Consider the following 12,372-nt stretch of genomic DNA (forward strand, 5'->3'; position numbering starts at 1 on the left):
TGTAACTGATGGGCTGGTGTCATCCTGGAGTGGGGCTGAGTATCGCACTGGACTCTGCTGAGGGAGGAACATGTGGGGTGGCTCTCTGGTTGATCTGGGATCTTTCTGTGCATTTGTTAGCTCAGTACCTCAGTAAGGCTGATTTGTCAATCCCACAGGGCGCCTGATATTCGACAACCTGAAGAAGTCAATCGCCTACACCCTGACCAGCAACATCCCAGAAATCACTCCATTCCTTCTCTTCATCGTTGCAAACATCCCTCTTGCTCTGGGGACCGTCACCATCCTCTGCATTGACCTCGGCACAGATATGGTGAGTGTTTGAGAGAGAGAGAGACTGGGACAGGGAGAGAGAAAGACACACAGGCACACACACAAAGAGAGACAGAGATGGAGAGAGACAGACTGTGCACAAAGAGAGATAAAAGGAAAGAATTGGAGCGAAGGGGCTTGATAGGGAGACAGATTGGAGGGGAGTGTATTGAAATAGAGGGGAATTGGAGGGGGGAGAAATAGAGGGAAAAATTGGAGGGAGGGGAATTGGAGGATCCCCGTCCAATTGGAAGGGGAAGTGAAGTGAGGGAAGAGGAGGGAATTGGAGGCGAGGCTGATTGGAGGAGATGAGTAGTAAGGGAGGGATGTGAAGGACAGATGAATTGGAGGAGGGGAATGTGATGGGAAGAGATTGGCGGGGATAGGGTTTGGGGGAGAGAGGAGTTGGAAGGGAGAGGATTTGGAGGGGATTGGTGTAACCTGATAGTCATTTGGCGAAGGAAGAAATCAGAGGTAGTGTTTACTAAGATTTCGATTTATTGGCAAGAGTTTTTCGTTACAGGTTCAGGTTTATATCTTCAAACTCCACTCCGATGTCAGTGAGTCTCTGCTCAAGTGACCATCTAAACAAGAACCTCCAACTGGCTGTGCTTATCCTCAATTGATGCAATTAGCAGGAATTGGACGGGGTTTTGTTGGTTTGTGATTGGATGGTTCCTAATCTCTGTTCTCTAACCATCAGGTTCCTGCGATCTCATTGGCTTATGAAGCAGCCGAGAGTGACATCATGAAACGCCAACCTCGGAATCCAAAAACGGACAAATTAGTGAACGAAAAGCTGATCAGCATGGCGTATGGTCAGATCGGTGAGAGACGGAACGAGGTGAAGGGAGGGAACGAGGGAATGGGAGAGCGGGTGGCAGGATCAGCATGGCATATGGACAGATCGGTGAGAGAGAGGGAGCGAAGGAATGAGGGAGGGAGGGGAAGGGAAGGGAGAAAGAGGGTGGGAGGATCAGCATGGTGTAGGGACAGATCGGTGAGAGAGAGGGAAACGAGGGAGAGAGAGGGAGAGAGGGAACGAGGGAGAGGGAATGACGGGAAAGGAGAGAGGTGGGAGAATCAGCATGGTTACGGGCAGATCGGTGAGAGGGAACGAGATGGGGAGGGGGTGAAGGGTCAGCATGGCGCACAGACTGATCAGTGAGAGAGGGAACGAGAGAGAGAGAGGGTGAAGATCAGCATGGCGCACAGATAGATCAGTGAGAGAGAGGGAACGAGAGAGGGAGCGGGTGAAGATCAGCATGGCGTACAGACTGACGAATGAGAGAGAGGGAACGAGAGAGAGAGAGGGTGAAGATCAGCATGGTGCACAGACTATTCAGTGAGAGAGAGGGAACGAGAGAGGGAGCAGGTGAAGATCAGCAAGGCGTACAGACTGATCAGTGAGAGAGAGGGAATGAGAGAGAGAGAGGGAGTGAGAATGGGGGGTCAGCATAGCGTAGACGGATTGATGAGAGAAGGAGAGAGAGAATGGAGGGTTAGCATGCCGTACAAACGGATTCATGAGCGAGGAAACGAGAGAGGGAGTGAGAGAATGGAGGGTGAGCATAGCATACAGGCGGATTGGTGAGAGAGGGAATGAGAGAGAGAGGGAGTGAGAGAATGGAGGGTTAGCATGGCGGACAGACGGATTGGTGAGAGAGGGTATGAGAGAGCGAGGGAGTGAGAGAATGGAGGGTTAGCATGGCGGACAGACGGATTGGTGAGAGAGGGAATGAGAGAGAGGGAGAGGGAGAGAATGGAGGGTCATCATGGCGAACAGATGGATTGGTGAGAGAGGGAATGAGAGAGGGAGGGAGTGAGAGAATGGAGGGTTAGCATGGCGGACAGACGGATTGGTGAGAGAGGGAACGAGAGAGGGAGTGAGAGAATGGAGGGTTAGCATGGCGGACAGACGGATTGGTGAGAGAGGGAACGTGAGAGAGAGATAGAGAATGGAGGGTTAGCATGGCGGACAGACGGTTAGGTGAGAGAGGGAATGAGAGAGGGATTGAGAGAATGGAGGGTTAGTATGGCGGATAGACGGATTGGTGAGAGAGGGAACGAGAGAGGGAGTGAGAGAATGGAGGGTTAGCATAGCGTACAGATGGATTGGTGAGAGAGGGAACGAGAGAGAGAGAGAGGGACAGAATGGAGGGTTAGCATGCCGTACAAACGGATTAATGAGAGAGGGAACGAGAGAGGGAGTGAGAGAATGGAGGGTTAGCATAGCATACAGGCGGATTGGTGAGAGAGGGAATGAGAGAGGGAGGGAGTGAGAGAATGGAGGGTTAGCATGGCGTGCAGACGGATTGGTGAGAGAGGGAACGAGAGAAGGAGTGAGAGAATGGAGGGTTAGCATGGCGGACAGACGGATTGGTGAGAGAGGGAATGAGAGAGAGAGGGAGTGAGAGAATGGAGGGTTAGCATGGCGGACAGACGGATTGGTGAGAGATGGAATGAGAGAGAGAGGGAGTGAGAATGGAGGGTTAGCATGGCGGACAGGCGGATTGGTGAGAGAGGGAATGAGAGAGAGAGGGAGTGAGAGAATGGAGGGTTAGCATGGCGGACAGACGGATTGGTGAGAGAAGGAACGAGAGAGGGAGTGAGAGAATGGAGGGTTAGCATGGCGGACAGACGGATTGGTGAGAGAGGGAATGAGAGAGAGAGGGAGTGAGAGAATGGAGGGTTAGCATGGCGGACAGACGGATTGGTGAGAGAGGGAATGAGAGAGAGAGGGAGTGAGAGAATGGAGGGTTAGCATGGCGGACAGACGGATTGGTGAGAGAGGGAATGAGAGGGGTAGTGAGAGAATGGAGGGTTAGCATGGCGGACAGACAGATTGGTGAGAGAGGGAATGAGAGAGAGAGGGAGTGAGAGAATGGAGGGTTAGCATGGCGGACAGACGGATTGGTGAGAGAGGGATTGAGAGAGAGAGGGAGTGAGAGAATGGAGGGTTAGCATGGCGGACAGACGGATTGGTGAGAGAGGGAATGATAGAGAGAGGGAGTGAGAGAATGGAGGATGAGCATGCCGTACAAACGGATTCATGAGAGAGAGAACGAGAGAGGAAGTGAGAGAATGGAGGGTTAGCATAGCGTACAGACGGATTGGTGAGAGAGAGAGGGAGTGAGAGAACGGAGGGTTAGCATGCCGTACAAATGGATTCATGAGAGGGGGAACGAGAGAGGGAGTGAGAGAATGGAGGGTTAGCATGGCGGACAGACGGATTGGTGAGAGAGGGAATGAGAGAGCGAGGGAGTGAGAGAATGGAGGGTTAGCATGGCGTACAGACGGATTGGTAAGAGAGGGAATGAGAGAGAGAGGGAGTGAGAGAATGGAGGGTTAGCATGGCGGACAGACGAATTGGTGAGAGGGAACGAGCGAGAGAGGGAGTGAGAGAATGGAGGGTCAGCATAGCGTAAAGGCGGATTGGTGAGAGAGGGAACGAGAGAGAGAGGGAGTGAGAGAATGGAGGGTTAGCATGGCGGACAGACTGATTGGTGAGAGAGGGAACAAGAGAGAGAAGGAGAGAGAGAATGGAGGGTTAGCATGGCGGACAGACGGATAGGTGAGAGAGGGAATGAGAGAGAGGGGGAGTGAGAGAATGGAGGGTTAGAATGGCGGACAGACGGATTGGTGAGAGACGGAATGAGAGAGAGAGGGATTGAGAGAATGGAGGGTTAGCATGGCCGACAGACTGATTGGTGAGAGAGGGAAAGAGAGAGAGAGGGAGTGAGAGAATGGAGGGTTAGCATGGCGGACAGATGGATTGGTGAGGGAGGGAATGAGCGAGGGAGTGAGAGAATGGAGGGTTAGCATGGCGGACAGATGGATTGGTGAGAGAGGGAATGAGAGAGAGAGGGAGTGAGAGAATGGAGGGTTAGCATGGCGGACAGACGGATTGGTGAGAGAGGGAACGAGAGAGGGAGTGAGAGAATGGAGGGTTAGCATAGCGTACAGACGGATTGGTGAGAGAGGGAATGAGAGAGCGAGGGAGTGAGAGACTGGAGGGTAAGCATGGCGGACAGACGGATGAGTGAGAGAGGGAACGAGAGAGGGAGTGAGAGAATGGAGGGTTAGCATGGCGGACTGACGGATTGGTGAGAGAGGGAGTGAGAGAATGGAGGGTTAGCATGGCGGACAGACGGATTGGTGAGAGAGGGAATGAGAGAGAGAGGGAGTGAGAGAATGGAGGGTTAGCATGGCGGACAGACGGATTGGTGAGAGAGGGAACGAGAGAGGGAGTGAGAGAATGGAGGGTTAGCATGGCGGACAGATGGATTGGTGAGAGAGGGAATGAGAGAGGGAGTGAGAGAATAGAGGGTTAGCATAGCGTACAGACGGATTGGTGAGAGAGGGAATGAGAGAGCGAGGGAGTGAGAGAATGGAGGGTTAGCATGGCGGACAGACGGATTGGTGAGAGAGGGAACGAGAGAGGGAGTGAGAGAATGGATGGTTAGCATGGCGGACAGACGGATTGGTGAGAGAGGGAACGAGAGAGGGAGTGAGAGAATGGAGGGTTAGCATAGCGTACAGACGGATTGGTGAGAGAGGGAATGAGAGAGCGAGGGAGTGAGAGAATGGAGGGTTAGCATGGCGGACAGACGGATTGGTGAGAGAGGGAACGAGAGGGGGAGTGAGAGAATGGAGGTTTAGCATGGCGGACAGACGGATTGATGAGAGAGGGAATGAGAGAGAGGGAGAGGGAGAGAATGGCGGGTTAGCATGCCGTACAAACGGATTCATGAGAGAGGGAACGAGAGAGGGAGTGAGAGAATGGAGGGTTAGCATAGCATACAGGCGGAATGGTGAGAGAGGGAATGAGAGAGAGAGGGAGTGAGAGAATGGAGGGTAAGCATGACGGACAGACGGATTGGTGAGAGAGGGTATGAGAGAGCGAGGGAGTGAGAGAATGGAGGGATAGCATGGCGGACAGACGGATTGGTGAGAGAGGGAACGAGAGAGGGAGTGAGAGAATGGAGGGTTAGCATGGCGTACAGACGGATTGGTGAGAGAGGGAACGGGAGAGGAAGTGAGAGAATGGAGGGTTAGCATGGCGGACAGACGGATTGGTGAGAGAGGGAATGAGAGAGAGGGAGAGGGAGAGAATGGAGGGTCATCATGGCGAACAGATGGATTGGTGAGAGAGGGAATGAGAGAGGGAGGGAGTGAGAGAATGGAGGGTTAGCATGGCGGACAGACGGATTGGTGAGAGAGGGAACGAGAGAGGGAGTGAGAGAATGGAGGGTTAGCATGGCGGACAGACGGATTGGTGAGAGAGGGAACGTGAGAGAGAGATAGAGAATGGAGGGTTAGCATGGCGTATAGACGGATTGGTGAGAGAGAGATGGAGTAAGAGAATGGAGGGTTAGCATGGCGGATAGACGGATTGGTGAGAGAGGGAACGAGAGAGGGAGTGAGAGAATGGAGGGTTAGCATAGCGTACAGATGGATTGGTGAGAGAGGGAACGAGAGATAGAGAGAGGGACAGAATGGAGGGTTAGCATGCCGTACAAACGGATTAATGAGAGAGGGAACGAGGGAGGGAGTGAGAGAATGGAGGGTTAGCATGGCGTGCAGACGGATTGGTGAGAGAGGGAACGAGAGAGGGAGTGAGAGAATGGAGGGTTAGCATGGCGGACAGACGGATTGGTGAGAGATGGAATGAGAGAGAGAGGGAGTGAGAGAATGGAAGGTTAGCATGGCAGACAGACGGATTGGTGAGAGAGGGAATGAGAGAGAGAGGGAGTGAGAGAATGGAGGGTTAACATGGCGGACAGACGGATTGGTGAGAGGGAATTAGAGAGGGAGTGAGAGAATGGAGGGTTAGCATGGCGGACAGACGGATTGGTGAGAGACGGAATGAGAGAGAGAGGGAGTGAGAGAATGGAGGGTTAGCATGGCGGACAGACGGATTGGTGAGAAGGAACGAGAGAGGGAGTGAGAGAATGGAGGGTTAGCATGGCGGACAGACGGATTGGTGAGAGGAAACGAGAGAGAGAGGGAGTGAGAATGGAGGGTTAGCATGGCGGACAGACGTATTGGTGAGAGAGGGAACGAGAGAGAGAGGGAGTGAGAGAATGGAGGGTTAGCATGGCGGACAGACGGATTGGTGAGAGATGGAATGAGAGAGAGAGGGAGTGAGAGAATGGAGGGTTAGCATGGCGGACAGACGGATTGGTGAAAGAAGGAACGAGAGAGGGAGTGAGAGAATGGAGGGTGAGCATGGCGGACAGACGGATTGGTGAGAGAGGGAATGAGAGAGAGAGGGAGTTAGAGAATGGAGGGTTAGCATGGCGGACAGACGGATTGGTGAGAGAGGGAATGAGAGAGAGGGAGTGAGAGAATGGAGGGTTAGCATGGCGGACAGACGGATTGGTGAGAGAGGGAATGAGAGAGGGAGTGAGTGAGAGAATGGAGGGTTAGCATGGCGGACAGACGGATTGGTGAGAGAGGGAATGAGAGAGAGAGGGAGAGTGAGAGAATGGAGGGTTAGCATGGCGGACAGACGGATTGGTGAGAGAGGGAATGAGAGAGAGAGGGAGTGAGAGAATGGAGGGTTAGCATGGCGGACAGACGGATTGGTGAGAGAGGGATTGAGAGAGAGAGGGAGTGAGAGAATGGAGGGTTAGCATGGCGGACAGACGGATTGGTGAGAGAGGGAATGATAGAGAGAGGGTGTGAGAGGATGGAGGGTTAGCATGCCGTACAAACGGATTCATGAGAGAGGGAACGAGAGAGGAAGTGAGAGAATGGAGGGTTAGCATAGCGTACAGACGGATTGGTGAGAGAGAGAGGGAGTGAGAGAATGGAGGGTTAGCATGCCGTACAAATGGATTCATGAGAGGGGGAACGAGAGAGGGAGTGAGAGAATGAAGGGTTAGCATGGCGGACAGACGGATTGGTGAGAGAGGGAATGAGAGAGAGAGGGAGTGAGAGAATGGAGGGTTAGCATGGCGGACAGACAGATTGGTGAGAGGGAACGAGAGAGAGAGGGAGTGAGAGAATGGAGGGTTAGCATGGCGGACAGACGGATTGGTGAGAGAGGGAATGAGAGAGAGAGGGAGTGAGAGAATGGAGGGTTAGCATGGCGGACAGACGGATTGGTGAGAGAGGGAATGAGAGAGCGAGGGAGTGAGAGAATGGAGGGTTAGCATGGCGGACAGACGGATTGGTGAGAGAGGGAACGAGAGAGGGAGTGAGAGAATGGATGGTTAGCATGGCGTACAGACGGATTGGTGAGAGAGGGAATGAGAGAGAGAGGGAGTGAGAGAATGGTGGGTTAGCATGGCGGACAGACGGATTGGTGAGAGAGGGAATTAGAGAGAGAAGGAGTGAGAGAATGGAGGGTTAGCATGGCGGACAGACGGATTGGTGAGAGAGGGAATGAGAGAGGGAGTGAGAGAATGGAGGGTTAGCATAGCGTACAGACGGATTGGTGAGAGAGGGAATGAGAGAGAGAGGAGTGAGAGAATGGAGGGTTAGCATGCCGTACAATTGGATTCATGAGAGGGGGAACGAGAGAGGGAGTGAGAGAATGGATGGTTAGCATAGGGTACAGCCGGATTGGTGAGGGAGGGAATGAGAGAGAGGGGGAGTGAGATAATGGAGGGATAGCATGGCAGACAGACGGATTGGTGAGAGAGGGAATGAGAGAGGGAGTGAGAGAATAGAGGGTTAGCATGGCGGACAGACTGATTGGTGAGAGAGGGAATGAGAGAGGGATTAAGAGAATGGAGGGTTAGCATAGAGTACAGACGGATTGGTGAGAGAGGGAATGAGAGAGAGGGAGTGAGAGAATGGAGGGTTAGCATGGCGGACAGCCGGATTGATGAGAGAGGGAATGACAGAGAGAGTGAGAGAATGGAGGGTTAGCATGGCGGACAGACGGATTGGTGAGAGAGGGATAGAGAGAGAGAGGGAGTGAGAGAATGGAGGGTTAGCATGGCGGACAGACGGATTGGTGAGAGAGGGATAGAGAGAGAGAGGGAGTGAGAGAATGGAGGGTTAGCATGGCGGACAGACGGATTGGTGAGTGGGAATGAGAGGGAGAGGGAGTGAGAGAATGGAGGGTTAGCATGGCGGACAGACGAATTGGTGAGAGAGGGAATGTGAGAGAGAGGGAGTGAGAGAATGGAGGGTTAGTATAGCGTACAGACGGATTGGTGAGAGAGGGAATGAGAGAGCAAGGGAGTGAGAGAATGGAGGGTAAGCATGGAGGACAGACGGATTGGTGAGAGAAGGAACGAGAGAGGGAGTGAGAGAATGGAGGGTTAGCATGGCGTACAGACGGATTGGTGAGAGAGGGAACGAGAGAGGGAGTGAGAGAATGGAGGGTTAGCATGGCGGACAGACGGATTGGTGAGAGGGAATGAGAGAGAGGGAGAGGGAGAGAATGGAGGGTTATCATGGCGAACAGATGGATTGGTGAGAGAGGGAATGAGAGATGGAGGGAGTGCGAGAATGGAGGGTTAGCATGGCGGACAGACGCATTGGTGAGAGAGGGAATAAGAGAGAGAGGTAGTGATGAATGGAAGGTTAGCAAGGCGGACAGACGGATTGGTGAGTTGGGGAATGAGAGAGGGAGGGAGTGAGAGAATGGAGGGCTAGCATGGCGGACAGACGGATTGGTGAGAGAGGGAACGAGAGAATGGAGGGTTAGCATAGCGTACAGACGGATTGGTGAGAGAGGGAACGAGAGAGAGAGGTTGTGAGAGAATGGAGGGTTAGCATGGCGGACAGACGGATTGGTGAGAGAGGGAAAGAGAGAGAGGGGGAGTGAGAGAATGGAGGGTTAGCATGGCAGACAGACGGATTGGTGAGTGGGAATGAGAGAGAGAGGGAGTGAGAGAATGGAGGGTTAGCATGGCGGACAGACGAATTGGTGAGAGAGGGAATGTGAGAGAGAGGGAGTGAGAGAATGGAGGGTTAGTATAGCGTACAGACGGATTGGTGAGAGAGGGAATGAGAGAGCAAGGGAGTGAGAGAATGGAGGGTAAGCATGGAGGACAGACGGATTGGTGAGAGAAGGAACGAGAGAGGGAGTGAGAGAATGGAGGGTTAGCATGGCGGACAGACGGATTGGTGAGAGAGGGAATGAGAGAGAGTGGGAGTAAGAGAATGGAGGGTTAGCATGGCGGACAGACGGATTGGTGAGAGAGGGAATGAGAGAGCGAGGGAGTGAGAGAATGGAGGGTTAGCATGGCGGACAGATGGATTGGTGAGAGAGGGAACAAGAGAGGGAGTGAGAGAATGGAGGGTTAGCATGGTGTACAGACGGATTGGTGAGAGAGGGAACGAGAGAGGGAGTGAGAGAATGGAGGGTTAGCATGGCGGACAGACGGATTGGTGAGAGAGGGAATGAGAGAGAGGGAGAGGGAGAGAATGGAGGGTTATCATGGCGAACAGATGGATTGGTGAGAGAGGGAATGAGAGATGGAGGGAGTGCGAGAATGGAGGGTTAGCATGGCGGACAGACGCATTGGTGAGAGAGGGAATGAGAGAGAGAGGTAGTGATGAATGGAAGGTTAGCAAGGCGGACAGACGGATTGGTGAGTTGGGGAATGAGAGAGGGAGGGAGTGAGAGAATGGAGGGCTAGCATGGCGGACAGACGGATTGGTGAGAGAGGGAACGAGAGAATGGAGGGTTAGCATAGCGTACAGACGGATTGGTGAGAGAGGGAACGAGAGAGAGAGGTTGTGAGAGAATGGAGGGTTAGCATGGCGGACAGATGGATTGGTGAGAGAGAGGAGTGAGAGAATGGAGGGTTAGCATGGCGGACAGACGGATTGGTGAGAGGGAATGCGAGAGGGAGGGAGTGAGAGAATGGAGGGTTAGCATAGCGTACAGACGGATTGGTGAGAGAGAGGAGTGAGAGAATGGAGGGTTAGCATGGCGGACAGACGGATTGGTGAGAGAGGGAATGAGAGCGCGAGGGAGTGAGAGAATGGAGGGTTAGCATGGCGGACAGATGGATTGGTGAGAGAGGGAACGAGAGAGGGAGTGAGAGAATGGATGTTTAGTATGGCGTACAGACGGATTGGTGAGAGAGGGAACGAGAGAGGGAGTGAGAGAATTGAGGGTTAGCATGGCGGACAGACGGATTGGTGAGAGAGGGAGAAAATGGAGGGTTATCATGGCGAACAGATGGATTGGAGAGAGAGGGAATGGGAGATGGAGGGAGTGAGAGAATGGATGGTTAGCATGGCGGACAGACGGATTGATGAGAGAGGGAATGAGAGAGAGGGAGAGGGAGAGAATGGAGGGTTATCATGGCGAACAGATGGATTGGTGAGAGAGGGAATGAGAGATTGAGGGAGTGAGAGAATGGAGGGTTAGCATGGCGGACAGACGAATTGGTGAGAGGGAATGAGAGGGAGAGGGAGTGAGAGAATGGAGGGTTAGCATGGCGGACAGACGAATTGGTGAGAGAGGGAATGTGAGAGAGAGGGAGTCAGAGAATGGAGGGTTAGTATAGCGTACAGACGGATTGGTGAGAGAGGGAATGAGAGAGCAAGGGAGTGAGAGAATGGAGGGTAAGCATGGAGGACAGACGGATTGGTGAGAGAAGGAACGAGAGAGGGAGTGAGAGAATGGAGGGTTAGCATGCCGTACAAACGGATTCATGAGAGAGGGAACGAGAGAGGAAGTGAGAGAATGGAGGGTTAGCATAGCGTACAGACGGATTGGTGAGAGAGAGAGGGAGTGAGAGAATGGAGGGTTAGCATGCCGTACAAATGGATTCATGAGAGGGGGAACGAGAGAGGGAGTGAGAGAATGAAGGGTTAGCATGGCGGACAGGCGGATTGGTGAGAGAGGGAATGAGAGAGAGAGGGAGTGAGAGAATGGAGGGTTAGCATGGCGGACAGACGGATTGGTGAGAGAGGGAATGAGAGAGAGAGGGAGTGAGAGAATGGAGGGTTAGCATGGCGGACAGACGGATTGGTGAGAGAGGGAATGAGAGAGAGTGGGAGTAAGAGAATGGAGGGTTAGCATGGCGGACAGACGGATTGGTGAGAGGGAATGAGAGAGCGAGGGAGTGAGAGAATGGAGGGTTAGCATGGCGGACAGACGGATTGGTGAGAGGGAACAAGAGAGGGAGTGAGAGAATGGAGGGTTAGCATGGCTTACAGACGGATTGGTGAGAGAGGGAACGAGAGAGGGAGTGAGAGAATGGAGGGTTAGCATGGCGGACAGACGGATTGGTGAGAGAGGGAATGAGAGAGAGGGAGAGGGAGAGAATGGAGGGTTATCATGGCGAACAGATGGATTGGTGAGAGAGGGAATGAGAGATGGAGGGAGTGCGAGAATGGAGGGTTAGCATGGCGGACAGACGCATTGGTGAGAGAGGGAATGAGAGAGAGAGGTAGTGATGAATGGAAGGTTAGCAAGGCGGACAGACGGATTGGTGAGTTGGGGAATGAGAGAGGGAGGGAGTGAGAGAATGGAGGGCTAGCATGGCGGACAGACGGATTGGTGAGAGAGGGAACGAGAGAATGGAGGGTTAGCATAGCGTACAGACGGATTGGTGAGAGAGCGAACGAGAGAGAGAGGTTGTGAGAGAATGGAGGGTTAGCATGGCGGACAGATGGATTGGTGAGAGAGAGGAGTGAGAGAATGGAGTGTTAGCATGGCGGACAGACGGATTGGTAAGAGGGAATGCGAGAGGGAGGGAGTGAGAGAATGGAGGGTTAGCATGGCGGACAGACGGATTGGTGAGAGAGGGAATGAGAGAGAGAGGGAGTGAGAGAATGGAGGGTTAGCATGGCGGTCAGACGGATTGGTGAGAGAGGGAATTAGAGAGAGAGGGAGTGAGAGAATGGAGGGTTAGCATGGCGGACAGACGCATTGGTGAGAGAGGGAATGAGAGAGAGAGGTAGTGATGAATGGAAGGTTAGCAAGGCGGACAGACGGATTGGTGAGTTGGGGAATGAGAGAGGGGGAGGGAGTGAGAGAATGGAGGGCTAGCATGGCGGACAGTCGGATTGGTGAGAGAGGGAACGAGAGAATGGAGGGTTAGCATAGCGTACAGACGGATTGGTGAGAGAGGGAAC

General features: G+C 53.2%; 1 protein-coding gene across 1 annotated transcript in view; it reads left to right on the plus strand.

Annotated features, from left to right (window-relative positions):
• Positions 1–12,372, plus strand: part of LOC140410329 (sodium/potassium-transporting ATPase subunit alpha-2) — a 725,899-nt gene that overhangs the window by 563,132 nt on the left and 150,395 nt on the right. Inside the window, exons 17-18 of the mRNA XM_072498323.1 lie at positions 159–313; positions 1,016–1,139. Of these exons, the coding sequence (XP_072354424.1) occupies positions 159–313; positions 1,016–1,139 (279 nt within the window). The remainder of the gene's footprint in view (positions 1–158; positions 314–1,015; positions 1,140–12,372) is intronic.

Source organism: Scyliorhinus torazame, chromosome 4 (assembly GCF_047496885.1).
Source record: "Scyliorhinus torazame isolate Kashiwa2021f chromosome 4, sScyTor2.1, whole genome shotgun sequence".
NCBI classification, from domain to species: Eukaryota; Metazoa; Chordata; class Chondrichthyes; order Carcharhiniformes; family Scyliorhinidae; genus Scyliorhinus; species Scyliorhinus torazame.